The sequence below is a fragment of the Alternaria incomplexa genome (assembly GCF_024043165.1).
Source record: "Alternaria incomplexa strain BMP 0042 chromosome Unknown scaffold_9, whole genome shotgun sequence".
In the NCBI taxonomy this organism is placed as follows: domain Eukaryota; kingdom Fungi; phylum Ascomycota; class Dothideomycetes; order Pleosporales; family Pleosporaceae; genus Alternaria; species Alternaria incomplexa.
Genome location: NW_026249858.1, coordinates 823,592 through 843,018, shown reverse-complemented (window position 1 = coordinate 843,018; position 19,427 = coordinate 823,592). Strand labels below are relative to the sequence as shown.

The 19,427-nt window shown below is 52.2% G+C and overlaps 6 protein-coding genes across 6 annotated transcripts; 3 read left to right on the top strand and 3 right to left on the bottom strand.

The window, feature by feature from the left end:
• Window positions 1–1,724: 1,724 nt before the first annotated feature.
• On the top strand, window positions 1,725–4,203 carry J4E90_006640 (uncharacterized protein; the record flags this gene model as incomplete). Its single annotated transcript, XM_051436185.1, has 4 exons — window positions 1,725–3,041; window positions 3,094–3,149; window positions 3,462–3,903; window positions 3,952–4,203. The coding sequence occupies 4 exons, from the start codon at window positions 1,725–1,727 to the stop codon at window positions 4,201–4,203; spliced, it is 2,067 nt and encodes a 688-aa protein (XP_051289979.1).
• A 552-nt stretch (window positions 4,204–4,755) lies between these two features.
• J4E90_006639 (uncharacterized protein) lies at window positions 4,756–5,818 on the bottom strand (the record flags this gene model as incomplete). Its single annotated transcript, XM_051436184.1, has 2 exons — window positions 4,756–5,527; window positions 5,577–5,818. The coding sequence occupies 2 exons, from the start codon at window positions 5,816–5,818 to the stop codon at window positions 4,756–4,758; spliced, it is 1,014 nt and encodes a 337-aa protein (XP_051289978.1).
• Window positions 5,819–6,219: 401 nt separating this feature from the next.
• Window positions 6,220–6,797, top strand: RCF1 (Respiratory supercomplex factor 1, mitochondrial; the record flags this gene model as incomplete). The annotated part of the gene is made up of 2 exons (XM_051436183.1): window positions 6,220–6,275; window positions 6,350–6,797. 2 exons carry the CDS (start codon window positions 6,220–6,222, stop codon window positions 6,795–6,797), a joined length of 504 nt encoding a protein of 167 aa, XP_051289977.1.
• A 517-nt stretch (window positions 6,798–7,314) lies between these two features.
• On the top strand, window positions 7,315–9,538 carry J4E90_006637 (uncharacterized protein; the record flags this gene model as incomplete). The annotated part of the gene is made up of 4 exons (XM_051436182.1): window positions 7,315–7,877; window positions 8,539–8,712; window positions 8,766–8,964; window positions 9,011–9,538. The coding sequence occupies 4 exons, from the start codon at window positions 7,315–7,317 to the stop codon at window positions 9,536–9,538; spliced, it is 1,464 nt and encodes a 487-aa protein (XP_051289976.1).
• A 2,797-nt stretch (window positions 9,539–12,335) lies between these two features.
• Window positions 12,336–14,027, bottom strand: J4E90_006636 (uncharacterized protein; the record flags this gene model as incomplete). The annotated part of the gene is made up of 2 exons (XM_051436181.1): window positions 12,336–13,752; window positions 13,801–14,027. 2 exons carry the CDS (start codon window positions 14,025–14,027, stop codon window positions 12,336–12,338), a joined length of 1,644 nt encoding a protein of 547 aa, XP_051289975.1.
• Window positions 14,028–14,342: 315 nt separating this feature from the next.
• J4E90_006635 (uncharacterized protein) lies at window positions 14,343–14,752 on the bottom strand (the record flags this gene model as incomplete). The annotated part of the gene is made up of 2 exons (XM_051436180.1): window positions 14,343–14,507; window positions 14,555–14,752. 2 exons carry the CDS (start codon window positions 14,750–14,752, stop codon window positions 14,343–14,345), a joined length of 363 nt encoding a protein of 120 aa, XP_051289974.1.
• Window positions 14,753–19,427: the final 4,675 nt, after the last annotated feature.

Here is a 19,427-nt window from a genome sequence, read left to right as displayed (position 1 = left end):
AATAGGTGGGTGACACAACGCACGTGTAGTTGCTTGAGATAGAAGGCGCGATAGGCGACAGCAAGTATTGGTGGACGATAACTGTACTTCCCGACGTGTCGAGTCTGACTATTCCCGCTTTCGCAATCAGGTTTCGCATGGCCATCCCACGAGCGAGATCCATCCATCTCGTGAAGGCAGTAGACCACTCCGTATACAGCGTACCATCACACGCAGCCCCTCCCCCCTGCGCGGGAGAGCACTCACGCCACGTTTGCGCAAGCAATGTAAGTCTTGCAGCAGACACCTGGTTCTGCAGCAGAGCGGCACTGGCTACCCGTAAGATCTCGCATGCTGTGCATGTCGGCACGACCGCTTAAATCTGCCGTAAGACGGAACCTCGATATTGGACAGCACACAACGCTGAGCGTCGAATGGAGGCCCCAATCTCGCCCCTCAAAACGGAGATTGGCGAGACACACGACTCTTCGTCGCCACTGGTAGGACGGCTGACGTCGGGCGGTATGGGGCGTTTGGCAAACTGGCGCCCGGCGCTGCCGTCATCGGTGTGCGATGCTGGGGAGATGGGCGCATGTTGACGTTACATTTGCTATGGGGTTGATTTGGGTAAATGCGGAGATGATCTGATGCATGCAGGTGAGTCAGGCGCGCGGTATAGTGCAGGGTTTGCATGCGCACCTATCGTCGAGGCTCCCCCAGAGCGGGCGGTGCCTTACCAAGATTACTATCCAGCCAGTAATGGCCAGTGGTTTGAGTAGATGGCGTGCATGAGGTGGGAGAATTTGGTGTAGCTTAACGTCTGGCAATACAGTACAGAGAGTTACTGTGGGCACGTTCTCTCATCCTCTACCTAACCTTACCAAATTTTCGCACAGCAAAAGTCGATTGCATGACTGGTGGCTCTCGGGCGTCGTATGCTATTTTGTTTAAGGAATTCTCGCGACGGACAGTTTTACCAGCGCAGTAACGAAAACGCAGTGCAGTGAAGTATTCTGTTCGATGTAGCAGTTGATACGCACAACTATGCAGCCTGCTGTTCATGCAAGTTCAAGCAGTCATGGCCGAGTTGTTGGTTTCTATGAAGACCCTGTAGACAGCTTCTCGCGCCCAGTCACTACGGCGGAAAGCTGGGCATGCTACCATTTCGAAATGCATGTTCGGAAGTGTGAGCACTGTCATAATCTGTACGAAGTTCACCGCAATCATGAACAGCTATGTGACGTGGGCCATGGTCTGGCTCAAGACGTAGCTAGGTAAGTTGACCGTAAATAAGACTGACTAGTAACTGGTTTGACATCGTGTGTCACAGATATTTGTACCAAAGGTCCGACGGCGCGATTTACAGCACGACCGAGGAGGATAACAAGCTGGTTCGCGTAGAAATTCCTGCTGGATATGTGGAAGTTTGTAGCCTCCTCAAAGCGATAGAACGCAGCCTACGCCATCGCTCTCGCAAACCCTTCGTTTCAGCGGAAATACTCCATAACACAACTCCTCGTACGACTACATCGGTAACATATCCAACTGGTATACCGAGCACCGTATCAATTGAAGAACGGTCGCCGCCACTCTCAAAAGCATCTCGCCCAGTCCCAGGCGAAATTGTTCATTGGCCTTCAACTTCGTCGCCAGGGCCAGATAACTTCACGGCGGACATTATTGAGGATGTATTCTCAGATTCAGAAATCGAATATTGGCTTGGCACGTCGGAAGCCGTACAAGATATGAGCTCATTGGATTCTGAGTACCCCACAAATCCTGATTATGATGACAATGTGTCAGTAACATCATCAAACGAAGGCTCCGTGTTTTCCATTTCGTCTCTCGCATCTTCCGCTACTGATCTATCAAAGGGTAGCGGATATTCTGCAGTGCAAATTGCGACAGCAACTCGAGAGTTGCTTTCAATATTTCGAGACGATGACAATCTCCAACCACTCTACACAACCGCCATTCATGGTATCGTTGGACCTCGGAGATTTGCGAACACTTTCAGGCGGCTGCTGAAAGCGTTTGCTGATAGACTCAAAGACGAGGCACAGGATCGCTTGGATTTTCTTGCTGCTCGTTTGGTGGCGTTAAAGGCACGAGAGATCTCAGAAGCCATATTGGAGAGATATCAGCTAGGCAAAGCGCCAGAGTTGGACGAACTAGAAGAAAGAGAAGTAACTCTCTCTAGGCCTGATGATCAGGACTCGTCGGACGAAGATGAATACGAGGAAACAAACGTGGATGAAACTGTCTTTGAAGAGCTCACGAACATCCGCGAGTTTCTGATTCAGAGTGCAGCATTTAGGCTGCTCCGGGCGGACTTGCAAAACTTCGTATCGGCGAAAAGGTGGTCGAGAAAGCCGACAATCGTGCAGCAGGACGATATGAATGTAGAAGGAGGAATCAACGAATCTCAGAAGCCGGACCCGCGAACTGATGCGCATGCACGATCAATGGAGTCCGCCATCGAGAGCGACTGCTTTGAGATGCTCAATCATGACCGACCGCTACTTGAATTGTACCTGTACGCCTTTCGTGTTCTGGGAATAGATCGCTTTGTCGACGATTTCTCCGATTTGCTACACAGCAATGCTCACGCGCCTCTCGATCGCAAGGTGGATAGCAGTATAGAAGATAGCATTGACGAACAGCTAATCACCACATGGCAGCCCATCGCTTCTGCTATCGCACTGCGTCTGGAGATCGTCGACGCTAACTTAGCATCTGAGAAGGACGAAAAATGCGGCACGGAAACAGATACGAGCTTCCTCCTGGAATTGCTGTCCAGAGAAGGAGACGACCTCAAATGTCCTGCACCCTACGATAATCTCAATAGAGACCTCGCACTCCTGGTCTGTCGCGACCCATTGCGGCAACTTCTTTCAAGTGTACCAAAACGCGCGATCGACTTGTCGGAGAGGAACGATACATCATTATCCAATAAAACCAAGGCTTTCCTTGAGGATCACACAATGGCGGAATGGGACTGGTGGCCCTTAGCTCCTCGCGTACCTGAGATTGCGTATGGAGAATGCCGTCTCCATTGGAAGGTACGTTTCTTGTCATCTATAACAATCCTAGAAAGATCTCTAAATCATACAGTTCGGCGGAGTTCAATTATATGAGACATTGTCTTCGCTCGAATCGAACATCATTCGGTACGCCATGCCTTCGTTGCCAGACCATCCCAAACAATGCTTTTGCTGTCACCTCGAGCGCCCAGAAAAGACGTCTAGTGCAACTTCCCCACAGTCTGTCGATTGTGTCCCGGAGCCACAAACTAGCCAATGGTGCTTGAATCTCCCAATGACCTGGAGTAAGGCGGCTGCTGGTACAGCAGCAAGCCCTTCCCATTCATCGACAGCTAGCCAACGCTATACTCCGACAAACCCTCCTGCGACGTCCACAACAGGGACTAACTCAGCAGCTGCAGGTGGAACCAGCACCAACCTTTCCGCGATCAATAATAGCAACTCCACACCGCAGATTGCAGGTCAGCCAGTCACCAATCCGTCGATCGTAGTCCCAGACCCATCATTGCGCGTCCTTTTCGGAGTGCAAGGATCGCGATGGTCTCTAGAAGTCGAGCAGATCAGTACAGCTCTGCTGAACGATCCCGCTTTCTTCCGCGAGCTCAAAACACGATACAAGAAACATCGACATTGGATCAAGAGACTCATTTCACCATTTCGCTTTCGATTCTGCCGCTTCGTCAAACTCGAAAAGTTCGACGCCGGGCGAGTCTTGTCCCAAGGCGACGACCTCCCCGACTACCCTAGCGTTAAAGACGACTACGAATACGACCCAGGACCAGGTACAAACCCCATGATATCACCCAAAACATTCGCAGTCTGCCTCAAAGCCTGCGACATGAACTGCAAATGGCCATGGCTCAACCCATGGCACGATTGTGTGAGTCTACCATGCCGCTCATACAGACTAGGCTGTATTCCCAAAAAGAAAAGCGAGTTCGACATACAGTCCGACGATGCCATCGCTGTTGCTTGGGGACTAGAGGCTGATCACGCAATCTCCTTCGCTTTCATGGCAGTCTATCACCTCGTGCCATTACTTGCCGCATTCGGCTTCTGGATCTATTGGCTGATCAAGTTTCCCGGTGACTGGCAAAACGCTGCAGTACCAGTGCTGACTGTATTGGCAATCTTTGCAGTATTGTGGGTGCCATTTGGCAAACATCTTGGAATAGTCTAGCTCTGACCAACAATCCCGGCTTGCTATAACCCACGTCTCTTCCATCGCTTAAGGCCAGGTAGATATCGCTCTCCAATAGAGTACCATGATATGAGGAGCGGCATAGAGTAATTGTCCGGAATCTCAAGCGACATTGGCATCATGCGCAGCTGGTGTGGGATCGTAATGCAGTGGTATTTCCACCGCATGTGCCCCTTAACCGAAGTGCCCCAGGCCCGTTCATGCATACAAAGACCATCGTGATCTGCTCGATGTACCGCCACAACTAAGCGATCACACAACTGCACGTCGCATAATGTTACTGGGGTAGTCCAAGCACGGCGCCACCAATGCTTGCAACAAAGCCATCTCAGCCGTCTTACAACGGGAAACGAACGCGTGGGGGCACCCGAGCCGAACGTGCATGAGTTAGGCGTACGCGGTGGCTTTGTGTGCTGCATGCAATAAGTCATTGGGACAACGTGCATGGCATGTCACAGCAGTGTCACCGCGGAGCTGGTTGGAACACGTGCATCGGAGCAAGGCGATGATAAGATAACGTCTTACTTGCGTTCACCCGCCACCCACGCCGAAACGAGTTCGCAAGGTATTGAGCCGCCGTAGCGTTTCCGGCATGTCGTTGTTGCCGCTCTCGGTGCGCGTCAATCGGTAAGCCGCGTAATCTCGGTTCTCTTGCAGGAGGGTGTCGATGAGGGTGAAGTCGCCAATGACACACTGACCCGAACTAAGAAGCTCCATAGCGTCGGCATGGCCAGATTCGGAGGATGATGGTAGTAGGGCGTCTTCTTCGTTTTCGGGATCCATGCCAAAGTCTGACAGCGTATCGGTTCGGTGTAACACACCTCGTTCCTCATCATCGGCATCCTGATCTCGGTTCGCGTTATCATTCGTTGCCGCTGCCGTCGCTGTTGGTGCCGAGTCTGACGTGGCTCGGGTGGTAGTGGTGTTTGGCGCACCCCCACCAGCTGACAGTTTGGCCAGTTTCTTCTTCAGCTCCCGCCTCTTGACGTGTACCGAAACCATGACAAGCTGCAGGAACAGGATGCATATGTCGAGCGCCCCAAGCTTCCACTTGCTCGTGGGCCCCTGCTGCCCGATAAAGTCTATCATCAAGCCGCCATGTAGATAGCCTCGGGTATCTTCGCTAGCCGATGGCGCGGGATATGTAAGATGTAAGAGGAAATTTACTCCAAACGATATCAGGAGCAGCGGGAGGAAGGGCCTCGGTTCGTCTGGTGGGCGGGTGACGGTCGCGGTATCGGGGATGGGCGTCAGCAGGAAGGCATGTGTAAGTGCCTTGAACAGGAGCCAGAAGAACGAGCAGCTACAGGAACGATTAGCGCAAAGCAGCAGCATGTGAACGGTAAGCGTACTCCAGGTGGTAGAGTGTAATGAGTTCCAGGTAGACGATCATGTCCAATTCGCGCAACAGCTCGCCCAGCATCTGTATGCGCTTCCTCTTCGCATCCAATTTCCGCTGCTTGACCTGCTTCTGCTTCTCTCGCTCTTCCGCCTCTTCAAAGCGGGCCAGCGCATCCTCTAGATCGGTCGGGTGGGATGCCGCCGTGTTGTCATGGCGCTGAGTAGCTCGAGACGACTCGGCCTCATCGTTCATGGCGCAGCGAGGGGAGTTTGCCTGTCGCCTCGTCTCTCATTGAAGGCGACGTGGTGGTTTGGAGTGGATAGAGATGCTTGACCCGGGCTGTCGTGGTTCGCGCAGCTCTGGTCATGTAGTTGTAGGCACCACTCGCGCGCATCGGGCCTGGAACATCAGGAAGGGCCGATGGCCGAAGTGGTGAGATAATCGATTGCTCCGCATCTTGAAGCCATACACAACTCACTCTATACCTGTAATAGCGCTTCCAGGGCTTCTGTATAGCTTCCATCTGCGCAGTCAGAGCTAGCGCTATCTTCTCAATCTGCGGGTTCATGTAACGACCCTGTCATTGTATACTTCTACCCACGCGACACCTCCGCCGCCTCCGCCTCCGCATCTGCATCTGCATACTACCCACCATGTCTTTCGGACCACCAAACAGCGCGCCGCTGCCCTCTTCTTTCGACGAGAATGCGTATGTAGACTCAATCACCCTTCTAGCCAATCTTGAGGATTAAATAAGATACTTCTACTAACTACGTCATCCAGCGACTTCTACAATGAGAACACCCTCGACAAGATATGGCGCCGCTTCCGCGAAGAGCCCCTCGTTCCCCTCGGCTGCGGCCTGACCGTCTGGGCCATCATCGGCGCAACCCGCTCGATGCGGAAAGGCGACCACAAGGCGACCAACATGTACTTCCGCCGACGTCTATATGCCCAAGCCTTCACAATCGCCGTCCTGGTAGCTGGAAATATGTACTGGCAAAAGGATCGCGTGAAGCGAAAGGAGTACGAGAAACAAGTTGCGCAGAAGGAGCGCATGGACAAGAGGGATAGGTGGCTCAGGGAGTTGGAGATGCGAGATGAGGAAGACAAGGCCTGGAAGGACAGAATGGCCAAGAAGGCGAGGGGAGTGGGAGAGGAGGCCAAGGGTGTGACTGATATGGTCGCTGAGAAGACGAAGGAGTTGAAGGACAAGACTGTCGGAAAATAAACACTCGAAATCATGGGAACTCGACGACAGTTTGAAAAGACGACACCGCGAGCACTCCTTTGGCGACAAGGATTGACAGAAGAGGAGTGCATGCAGATGCACGTCACACTCTAAACGATACACCCTCGTTGTATATATACTGCGTGTTGTAGGAGTAAGATCCGGGGAATATGGGATCAGATCTTCACGAGCAATCTGTCACTACACGAACACCTGCGCTTCACGCGCTACGAGGCTGTGGTATTAGCCACGGATGCGACCTTTTGTAACATAAAACGACATAACATACCCAATGAATATTTCAGGAGTTAGAATTTATGTCATTCACCACATCGAAATCACATTCAACACTTCACTTCCATAGGATCAAGCGTAGCAGGCACAAACCATGAATTAGATAACACTTAACACTGGCTCTTCCATGGAGTGCGCTTCATATAGTTGCTGAAATACTTATCCTTCTTCTCACCACGACATCTCGCGTTTCTCACCAAAGCCGCCCCTTTCCGAGATAGCCATGTCCGCCACTTCAGCAGAGAACAACCCCTGCTGCACGAAGTGCTCCACACCCCGAACCTACTCACAATTCCTCGCAAACCACACCTCCACCAAGCAACCGAACCTATTCTCAGAACAGGACACATGCGCCATCTGCCAGCTCCCCTACGGCAGCGAGAACCTCGCCCTCCAAATGCTCGATAAGGCCCTCGCCATCATAAACCTCCCCGGCTGCAACCACATCCTCGGCTCAGCCTGTGTCCACCAGATGAGCCTCGACACCTCATCCGGCTCTTCGCGGCGATGCCCACTCTGCCGAACAGAATGGTGGCAGCAACCGGAATACTATACCGACAACGTCAGCGAGAGTGACAAGCACGATATCTCAGAAGCCATAGCTAGGTGTTGGCAAACCGACTATAGCACTGCTCGATATCATATATATGGGGAGCCGGAGTATGCTGCTGTGTATCCGCCACGCGGACTGGATGAGCTGCAGCAGAAATTGGATTTTAAGAGGAGGATTGGAGATGCTGTTACGACGGATGTGATTGAGAAGAGGATACAGGATTTGAGGAAAGCGTCTGTTGTTAGGTTGGGAGAGTTAGGTTATGATCCTTATCGGGTTCTGAGAAGTAATGTGATGGTGGATCCGTTTGCATTCAATAACTACCACCTTCGAGTACCGGATTTGGGATTCGCTATCTTTAGGACGCTGGTTTCGACGCGGGGGGTTCGGTTTCTGGTGATGTATCGTCATGCAACGCACGGAAAGCATAAAGCTGGGGATGCGTCTTGCTTGGTGGCTGTGGAAGATGAATGGATGGAGATGTTTCCGAAGGATGAAAGAGATTGGGTAAGATTGATACTTCATGTGCTGTGGGTAGCGGATCTGAATGATCCAGAGGAAATAGAGGATCCAGAGGTTTCAGAGAATCCAGAAGATGAGGTTCCAAAGACCAAGCGGAGGTGGAGGATGCTGTTGCGCAGGAGAAAGGTCCGTTAGTATGGCTGTCTATATGTGTGAGTCTTGCAGAGAGACGCAATTATCGAAGGGTCTTTATCATTGTGACTATACTTATTGACTGCGGCCCCATATGGCCTCGGGAATGATACATGACGTCGCTCTCCGCGCGTGTGAGTTGAGTTGACGAGGGAAGGCATGGGCAACTAGCGCCGGAACATGCCGGTCGAAGTCTTGGCAAAGGACACGCTTACGTCTGTGTCGGCGCAACATTGACAGCTCCGCGTTCACTCTTTCCGAATCAGCAACGATGAGGGTTCTTCAAGGCTTCGTTTCTTCCCTTTTACTTTCAGGCGCGGCTATTGTCTCCGCAGCTTCCTCATGGAGCTTTGAGGATGCCACCGTGACTATTACCAGCAAAGGTGCTGGTGTTGGCGGAGGTTCAAAGGACAAGTGAGCTCAAACTTGCATTATGTGCAATTATGGCAAGACTAATGAGCATCTAGATTGAGTCCTTCGACACCGCTGGGCAAATCTGTATCGTTGGGCGCAACGGATACATTGAAGCTTGTCCTCACAACCCTCGATGGAAGCACCGCGAAGCGACCTCATCAGGCATTCCTTACTCTGACCGAACCAACGACGGGCTTGGAAGAGTCTTTTGTGTTCAATGTAAAGGACAGCGGAAAGGGAAAGGTTGATTTGGTACGTGAAGCGTTGCAATGGCTGCCAGCATAGCTAACACATCCAGTCTCACAAGGACCTACCCCACCAATTCCTGACATCCGAGAAACCAATCGTCGCATCGATCGTCATTGGATCATTCGGCTCTTCCGCGCCATACAAGAGCAAAGCGTTCGACCTCGCCGTCACCCGCGACCCCAGCGTCCCTCTCAGCGTCCCCGAGCCGCCCGTCCGCTACGCCGCCGAGTCTGAGATCCACCACATCTTCAAAGAGGATGCTAAGTCTCCACCTAAGATCATAACGATTGTGTTCGCGGCTGCTGTTGCTGCTGCGCTGCCGATCCTTCTCGGTGTATGGGCTACACTTGGCGCGAATGCCAACCACCTGAGCAAGGCGCTGGGCAACGCACCCGTGTCGCACGGGCTGTTTTATGGATCCATACTGGCGATGGAGGGCATTTTCTTCCTGTACTACACCAGCTGGAACCTCTTCCAGACTTTGCCGGCTGCTGCCGTTGTAGGAGTTGTTGCTTTCCTGAGCGGTAGCCGGGCTTTGTCTGAGGTCCAGGAGCGGAGGCTAGCTGGACAGAGATGAGCAAAGCCCACTTTGGGTATGTTCATGTACTTCATATACAAAATCTCGTGGCTGTAAGGGTAGACGAGAGAAGGAGAAAATATCGTTGTAAGATATGAGGATGCGCTACGGTGTGAAGAAGACCATAGCATGCATGCGCAGTCATCTGCCCTAGGAAATATAGGCTATGACGTTGCGACCCCAACAACTCTATGCGTGAATGCCAATTGAACCTCGTATCATCTCCTGAGCATGCACAGGTTCGCTGAGGGCACCGCCTCAGCTTTTGGGGGCCACATATATGCACTGAGTGCGATTGGCTGCTGTGCCTTCATGTGCATATGCAGTCTTCTTACAGCGCCTCGCTGAAGGCGCAGCTCACCTCAGCCGCGATTCACATCTGCTTCCCTCATCATTCATTACAGCAACACATCGATGCTACCCGGAACTGAATTTCTCTCCGCATACATCGCTTCGCCGTCGCATCCTGCGGCCCCGTTTGCGAGCCATGGGCAGCGTGCCTGATATACGCACTGAGGCGGGAGAGACTCAAGGCCGGGGCAATATGTCGACTTCTCTCCAGGCGGACGAAACCCTTGTCGAGGATGCCACTTCTTCTAGCAGAGATCATATCGATATTGAGGATTGGTCTCAAACTGGTAGAGGATCTCATGTCGATTTTGGCGATGAAGAAACTCTTCCTATCGTGCAAGGTAGGTACACGTTTCGGGCATTTATCGTAACAGCAAGCCTAACGATAACATCGCCAGGTCGATTTCTCGGTCGAGGGGCCATGGGCGACGTGTATGAGACCAGTATTCAGGGCTACAAAGTTGCCCACAAAAGAACACTCTTCAAGCGCCGTATCGGAAGAGTTGAGAGAAAAGAGGTCGAAATACTCCAGCGACTTTCTCACGTACACATCGTTCAACTGATTGGAACGTATACCCAGGGAAGGCATTTGGGCATTCTAATGTATCCGGTAGCTGTATGTGACTTGCACACGTTCTTCGAAGACGTTGAGGCATGGTCTAAAGCTGTAACAGAGAGAAATACCTCAGAGAAGCTACGCAAAGCCCTGGGTACTGATGTCGACGCACGATTAGACGCTCTCAACTATGACTTCCCACAAGGCGAGAAAGGCAATTGGGCATCAGTCGTTTACTGCAAGATGGGCTGTCTAGTATCGGCTATCACGTATTTACACGAACAGAGAATCAGGCACAAAGATCTGAAGCCATCAAACATACTTCTTTCGCCAGGTCGGCTATGGCTAAGCGATTTTGGCAGCGCCACAGACTTTACGTTACTTTCGCAGAGTGCGACGGACAATGAACGCGGCACGCCACGTTACTTCGCTCCGGAGTGAGTCTTGATATCTTGCTTCCAGTTTAGTCAAACACTAAAAACATTGACAGGGTAGCGGAATGGAAACCGAATGGACGAGCAGCGGATATGTTCTCCCTAGGTTGTGTGCTTCTTGAAATTCTCACTTTGAACAGGAGAGGCTCGCTACATGTCTTGAGAGCGCATCGAGGAGCAAATCCGGCATATCATGCGAATGTCAGCCATCTATCAACGTGGCTAGAAACTGATGACACCCATTTTTCCCGGAGAGAACACTACCTGGAATACGAGATCAGCCTTATGCTTTCAGCAGACCCGAAACGCCGACCCAAGGCTGTTGAGCTTCTTCATGGCATCACATCCCATGACGCATACCCTTCGATCTTTGGCGACTGTTGCAAAAGAACATTGGTACCTCAATCAGAGCTCAGAATGATGGTAGATGCTGCTGCAAAGACGAAACAGTTGACGGAAGAGCTCAGGACAGAAAGACATGAAGCCAGGAAGACTCGAACTCGGCATGAACGGTATGTGAATGCAACGAAGCGTAAAGTTGCGGATCATGTCGAAGATTTAAAACAAAAGCATGACGAGGTGTTGAAACAAAAAGAGAAGGACCTCCAGACAGCGGAGACAGCTATCGAGAACTTGCAGTATGAGCTGTCTGGTCGCGATGGAGAATTGACTGAAATAAAGGCTGCATGTGAGAATTTGGAGGATAAAGTTCATCAACTGCAGGCGCAGATTCCCGAACGCAGAGATCAGGACAACCTTGAAGACCGTACCCTGAATGTAGAAGATGCGATGTCTTCCGAGACAGTGCTTAAGCAAGATCGCGACAGACCAAGCCACTTCCTCAACAGTGGAGAAGAACATGACAAATATATCGCACAAATACCGGCTACCGCCAACATCAGAAAGCTTGACACAAGAAAAGATCAACGGGTTGACCAGTCGAGCAAAACACCAGATAACCAAGTTCCACGTCGACCAAGTCGAGAAAAGATAGTACGGCGTGTTTCAGCATTTGAACTTCTGGCTCCGGGAGTTCCTCGGAAGACAGAGCTGCGTAGATCAAAATCTGGTCAGGCTGATGCTCTGGTAGCTCTCCAAAGCGAACAAAATGGAAAGGCTGAAGGCTCAGGCGCGAAGGGAAGGAAGTCAAACATTGGCTTTTTAGAAGCCATGGCGAATGGCTTGAAGCCAGGCGTACCAGCAGCCAGACAGGCACCGAGGGTGGCATATGAGAAACGTAGAACAACAGACGAAGGAACGACCTTATCTGGAAGGCGGAGCCGATGATTGTAGTGTACAGTGTGTCCCACAGGGCGTAGATCGTCCCGTCAAACGCTTTTTTTCAGCATTACCTTCAATTGAACGCAATAAAGACTTTCACCGCGAGTGAGCTCACCGACAAGCTTGAAACTAGTCTTCCTCGGGATTCTGACATTGAAGCACGTTGCTGTAAATCCTAGATCCAATTCATCAACCCATCGACGTTCTCGCGCCCCACGATGCCCTCATCAACCATCTGCTCCAAAACCCTCGGTACATCCGCAGTCCTCCCTTTCCAGGTATCCTTCGTCATCTCCGAACCACTCGCCACCGCCTTCAATATCTCAGCTACAACCGCCTTAGCATCCGCCGTGCTCCGCACTCCGAGCACACCAGCTTTCTCCGCATAGCTCCTTCCTCCTCGGTAGAAGACACCCGCATTGGAAACCAAAGTCGGCCCACTCTTCGCCCAAGCAGGCTTCGCGCCCTCGAAGAGCGAGATACGGAAGCGGAAGAGATCAGTATCACCCCTTGCTATGAAGACGTCGGCTAGTCGTGAAGGGGACAGAATGGAGGTGTAGGGTGCGCCGGATAGTTTGGTGAGCAAATTTTGGGTCTGCGTAAGAGCTGTCCACTGGATGTCGACGTCTGTGCTGAATGTGGGTTCTGATGGTGTATATTGGGTGCCATCTGCTAGTGCTGAAGCAAGGTCCATGAGCGCGTCGGCATATGCGGACTGTACGTTGATAGCTGCGAGATCGGGACTCGCGTTCTGCGTCGCAGTTTGTACTAGACTGCTGAATATCTGCTCCATAGTCCCTGCGTACTCTGTCGATGTTGTTCTGCCGCTACGGTATTGCATTTCCGCCACGCTAGCTTGGAAATTGGCAGCCGCAAGTATTGCATCGTCTTTGGGTGTGGTGGTTGCTTCTTCTGGCGCGGATATGGACAGTGTTGGGCCTGCTTTGGGCTCATCGTCGGCTTTCGGAGCGGGCGATTTCTCGATGAGGTCTATGAGTGTTGGGATCTTGTTTGTAGCTGTATCTATTCCGTCCTGTGCTTTCTTCTCTATACTTGATAGATCTGTAGCGGGGTTGTACAGACCTAGTAATGTCGTTAAGGTACTGAGCTGTGCTGTGCAAGTTTCCAAGATGCTTGTTGGTGTCAGCGGCTCTTCAACAGTAGCCCAGTCCCCTGGTGTTTCAGAAGCCCCTGATTCGGTCTCCATGTCTTGTTCTTGAGTCTCCGCTGGCTGCTGACGCTCACCCTCCCAGGCCTCCTTGTACTCCCCTGAGGCCTCAATCTTGGCAATCTCGGCCTGCATCTGAGAGTACTCTTGCTGCTGGCTCTCTAAGCATTTTGTGAGGATATCAAACGCCTCCTCAAGCAATGGTCTCGCGTCTTGCTTTCCGGCTGCCGGTGAGCTGGCTTCTAAACCGGCCTCTGCTAATGAGGTAAGTACTTGCGCAGCGTTGAAAAGAATGTCGGTATTTGTGGGGTTTAGTGAGATGGCGTAGCGATGCGACATCAAAGTCTCCTCTAGTAGCGCAGTTCTGTTTCCGAAATGTGAAATGATGCGCTCATCTTCTGATATAGTGTATTGCAGGTTCGCTCTAGTATTGTTAGCATTGCGCGAATGAGCAGAAAGGACGACTGCTCACTTGTTGTATGCAAGATCGAACGACTGAGGATGGCGCTTCAACCCCTCATTATACGCGTCTACCGCTCGATTGAAGAAGCGAACGGCCTTCGCAGCATCGCCCGCGCGCCATTTCCCTGCCGCTTGTTCGAATTCGTCCGCAGCTTCGAGGAAGTCGTTCTCTGTCTCCGGCTCCGGCGGCTTCACCTTGCCCTTTGGCTTCGGCTTCAAGAATTTCTTCGGCGGCATACTGATGATCAGGTGTAGTATTGAGGAGTTGATGCAGCGGTAATCTAGAAAGTGGTGTTGTTGTAAACTCAGGTATGCGCAGGTAACCGATGTTCAAGTGGCAAATTTGCGCAATTGCGTCTGACGATTGCTAAGCAATTGTAGTGTAGTGCGCAGAAGACGACTTCCAAGGTTGTGCGCAAGCTTTGATATAACAGCACCTGCTACCAGTGCATTCCTTCCCGACGTGTTGGCTGCACCAAAACTTTCTGATTGATCGCCCCGCCCCCACTTGCCTCAGCCTCGCGAACGCGACTCTCCACGCTTCCATCACAATTACTTCAACTTTTCCACGTCAAAATCATCCCACAGCAATGTCTTATCGGCCAAGAATCCATCTGCATCGAACGAGACCCCTTCTTCATTCAGCAGCTGCAGCTTCGAATCCTGGTTCTGGCCACTGGGTGCTTTCTCCCAGTCACCCTTGTATCCGCCAACGAACTGTTCAATCAGTACTGCAACTCACACACAGATAATGACAAACGTACACCAGTACTGGCGATACACCGATGGCATGGTACCTCTGGACAGAACGGGTTGACGCGCAGCGCACCACCCACCGCGCGAGGAGAGCTGTTTAAAGCCTTTGAGATGGCTGCATACGTCGTGACGCGACCCTCTGGGATCATCTGAAGGGCTGTATAAACGCGCTCCTGGTATTGAGTAACCTTCTGCTGTTTCGACATGTTGACAGTTGAGATGTGGTTGCATCGACGCGTCCTCCAGCGATGTTGGTTGATTTGGCGCGCGATCACGTGACGTGCTCTCAAATTGACCAACCAAGTGTCAGGACATGTCAGCCACCCTTATCATGTGTGCTACAGATGTCGTACTCTAGAAAAAAGAAAAGAGACCCAAGAAACAAATGCCCATGAGACGCATCACGCGCATACCAGAGAATGGTACTACAGGACATATCCTTGGCCGTTATCTCAGTGCCTACGATCGCTCACATTACGACCAAGGAAGTCCCCGTCACATCCCGGAGTTCCAGCTCTCCAAGAGACTTTCCGTGATCAAGAGACACAAAAGATACGCAATGAGTCAACGCCGGCATCGGAGGCTTTTCTGAGGATGATATAGGGCATACGAACGAACCGTGTGGACTCACCCGTGTGATCGGCCTCCTCACTTCGCACAACACACTTCAAAAGGATACACGCCCGATGAACGGCGACTAGCAGCGTTGCGAGGCGTTAATACTAAGAGTCACACTCGCCGACTGCCCTTTGGTCTCACAAGTGTCTCCGAACGGCTCAACGACCAGCCCGGTCCAGTATCTTTAAGTTTCGCACTAGACAATCATCATCACTCTCGCACGGTCACTTCGCAACGACTTGCTCAAGATTGGTACCGCAGCGGGCCGAGCTCCACCACAGCTCACAGGGCTATACAGCACCTACGCCAGATGATTCGCAGAGGTTGAAGTGACCGCGCCGTGCCGCCCTCCCTTACCTTCTCTGCTCGATTTAACTAACGGGTGCGGCCAGAGCATGAACCTGGACGGGGTCACCATGGCTGATGGACCCGCAGTGGTCACTGCCTTACAAACGCAGATTGTCACCAAGATATGTCATGTCTTTGATCAGTCGGCGGCTATCAAGAGCTGGTGTTTGGATCGCAACCAGCAGCCAAAGTGACTAGGACGGACCTAGAAGTCAGGCATTGCGACATCAGAAACTAGTAACGTCAAACTATGTCTGGCACTGAATCGGTTTTGGCCAGATGTTCTAGACTCGACGGCGCTGACGTATGTGTTGAGGTATGCAATATCTCTTTGGGTCCACCAACAACACTACGACAACCCTTCAGTGAAGGCGAACAGGATACCAACATCTTTGCTGATTAGGATCATCGGAAAATCACATCGGTCAAGCTTCGTGTCGCAATCATGGATGGGTAAGTGGTTTGCGCGGATGAGGCCTATGAACCCCCTGCTTGTAGCCGCTGCAAGTGTCAGCGTTGAGAGCCGGATTCCATATCTCATTGGCAGTCGTCCTTCACCAGACTCTTCTCTATTCAGTAAGGCGTCGTCACATGACCGTCAAGTGCGGTGGCTACCCGTTTTTCTCACATTTCTCACATTGATGGCGTGCGAATGAGCGTGCAGAACAGGGATCACCAGGTGTAGTGGGATTAAGCCCGACCTGGGCAGTGGGACAGGGCCGACAGAAAGCGGCCCTGCCCCCGAATCGTGGACGAGACCGTTGCGATTAGCAGAAGAGGATATCTTCGCCATCGTAGAGAAAGGTCAAGTTGTAATGATCTTGATGGCTCGCGACCTACGAGGCTTTTGATGCGTTGTCAAAGTGGCGAGGGCGATCGGCTGCTCAGCCTCAAACTAAGAGCCGAGTTGATGCACTTAGCCACATCTCAGCTTGCCAGAAACGGGCCTTCCGGCTGGACGGCATAATGCCACAACCCCAGAAGCGCATCTGCAGGATTTTTCGCCAATGCATGAAAGTGGTCACGAGAATAGCAACAAGAGTTGCAGGAACCGTTGGACGTGCATTCGCGAAAATCGCTCAGAGCAGCATATGACTCTTCTGCATGGGCAAGCCGCCTGTTGCCCTGCGGGTCCTGATTGAACAGTCAGACAACCCTCGACGGTAAAAGGCTTCTCAACGAATGTGCGCTCTGTCCTGTTCAAGACAGGTGCATGCGAGCTCCGAGTGCCTGTATCGGTCCTTTTCGAGTGCGATAGAGTATTCGATGGCTGATCATCGCGTGCTTTGGAACAGCTGAGGATAGTTGGAGGCATACTATTGCAGCTGGAAGCGCAGTTTTGCAAACGAGTATCGTCGCGACTTGACGGGCGCACATATAGGCCTCTCGCTAAGCTTGCAGCCTCAGCTTCTCAGGATGCCAGCCCTGTCACGAGACGAGCGTGAAAAATTGATAGCAAACACGAGGCTTCTGGTAAGGGTTGCTGAGTATCTGAAACGGCATCAAGTTGGTGGGTAAACGACGAGTAGGGGTAACCTGACAGCCAATTGGGCATTCCGCTTGGCTGGCGCCGCACAAGGTCTGTCTACGAATCGTCACCCACCATGGCCATCCAGCAACTCAACTGGCTGCCTTCTTTCATCAAGCCAGAGGCCTCCACCCGCCTATCCAAGCGCAAGCGCCCGTAATAGCCCACCATGTCTCCGTGCCGGACAAGCCCAACTTCGCAAGGCCGCCGGCGCCGGTTCTTTGCGAACAAGTCTACGCGTCGTGATGCGTCCGTCGCGACGTTATACATATGCAAGCCTACGCACCCCGCAACCGCAACAAGCGTCGAATCGCTCCTAACCAACAGATTGCGACGTTGAGCCTGCCAGAAACACTACACTATCGCATCAGCCAGGCCTACCTCGTTTGAGCATCTGGACTGGTCCTCCGTTCTCGACACGGCTCACCCGCGAAAGCCCCACTGAGGCGACTTAGGGTGCAAGCCCCGCGCTTGGACAGTCGACCCTGAGGGAGGAATAGACGGGACGCGCGAGTTGCCGTTGAAAGCACGAGTATAATATCACTCGTCGTCTCGTTGCTCCTTGTACGCATCGTTGTCGATTTTCCTGGTCCCAACTGCGAATCCCTGCACAGCCCCGTCTCGGGCTTTGCCGCTGCGCCACACCCTACGATCTCGGTCCCGCCGATAGATGTGGCACACGAGAAAGAGTCGCAACAACTCACCGTAACTCTGCACGGGGACGTAGGACTGCATGTACCTTGTGGCTGGATGACTTATATTCATGGACTTGCAAACTCACGTCTTTGTAATATTTCCGAATCGCCACCCCCGTCCCGTTACTCTAGCCTTCCCGCCATCAGCCGCTCGTACATCACGGCTTCCCGAGCTGAAACTGCTGACGGTCCCAAACCTTCGACTGTCAGGTTACCCCACGTCAAAGCCTTCGATCTCAAGGGTCTCATAGGTGGATAAGCACATGCTTTCATGAATCTCTCGGCGTACACAGGGTTCCGTTGCACATCTACCCGGGCTACACAAGGTTACCCGAAATGGCTTCCTATAAGTCACACTACCCTCCCCCAAGGAGGACAGAGGACCGGGCGCCAACTACTCGGTTGCCTCAACGATCTGTCACCCCTACCACAACCACCTCACAACTACCCACCCCAGGCCAATCTAAACTGCAAAAGAGGAGGCCTTCAAAGGACGAAGAAGTGAACGCCAAAGTCTCAACGAGTCAACAAGGTCCCGCACAATCACTTAGCTCGCGTCAAAGGAAGACCAGCCGGTCTACGCCTATGTTCCCTCAACACCCGAGTATCGCAAACTCGAAACCCTCACAACAAACATCGACTTCCCGGTTACCAAAGCTTGAAGTTCCTCCAAGCATACGCACACCCTCGCTCGCCTCAGGCTCTTCTGCCTCAACCATCGAGAGTCCTCGTTCGAATGTGCTCAGAAGGAAACAAACAAGTGTTGGGTCTGCAACTGGCAGGCAGGTTACGCGGATAAGAGACGGCTCAATTTCATCCCAAGATGATAGGCAATTAATGGAGGGAATACCCGGAGGATACAAGGATCCTTTCTCTGAGACAGTTCTGGGCATTTCGATACCGCCATCATCCAACATCTTCGCTCGTTCAGAGGCTCAGGTCGATTCCTACAGTAACCCACTCTACGACTATGAGATCGGCCCTACAGACATACTTCCTCTCCCAACACCGCAGTATGCACTCTCAGCGACACCTTCGTCTCGCTACACGGATTCCCCTGGACCTTTCAGTGTCTCATCAACTCCTACGTCGATGTCGTCTTACTCTCCCGGTACAACGCTATCGAGAGCCTCGAATCGAACACGGCAGGCGAGCCCTCTGCAGAGCAGACCGCCAGTCACCCGACACAAGACTCCGGACGAAGTCAGCACTCGTCATCCCCACACACTCTCCACCGTCAGAGAGTCTTCCACCTCATCATCATCAGCAGCATCCACCGTTGTTACTGATGGCGCGAAACATAGGGACGTCCAATCACCTAACGGTCTCGCTACTCTGCCACAGAGTCCTCGGACGTCTGATGTGATTCCAAGAGCAGAAGAACGACCTCGCATGCAGGCGCCCCCGGAGTTCGCTCATCTCGCCGATCAGGCGCCCGCGTCAATGCCAACATCAAGGCGGCCGTCAAGACCCAGTAGAGATGGTACACCAGAATTATCGGGGCTCCGTGGCCCATCCCCAATCATCCAGAGCAATATGCTCAACTTCCCATCTCAGCACAAAAGAACCGCTTCATCGGAATCTAGGAATGGACTTACTGCTGGAAGATCTAAAATTAGCATTCCAGCCAAACCTTCTTCCCGAAATCCCTCGCCCAATCCTTCTTCAACATTGCCAGCAGCTACCAGAGCC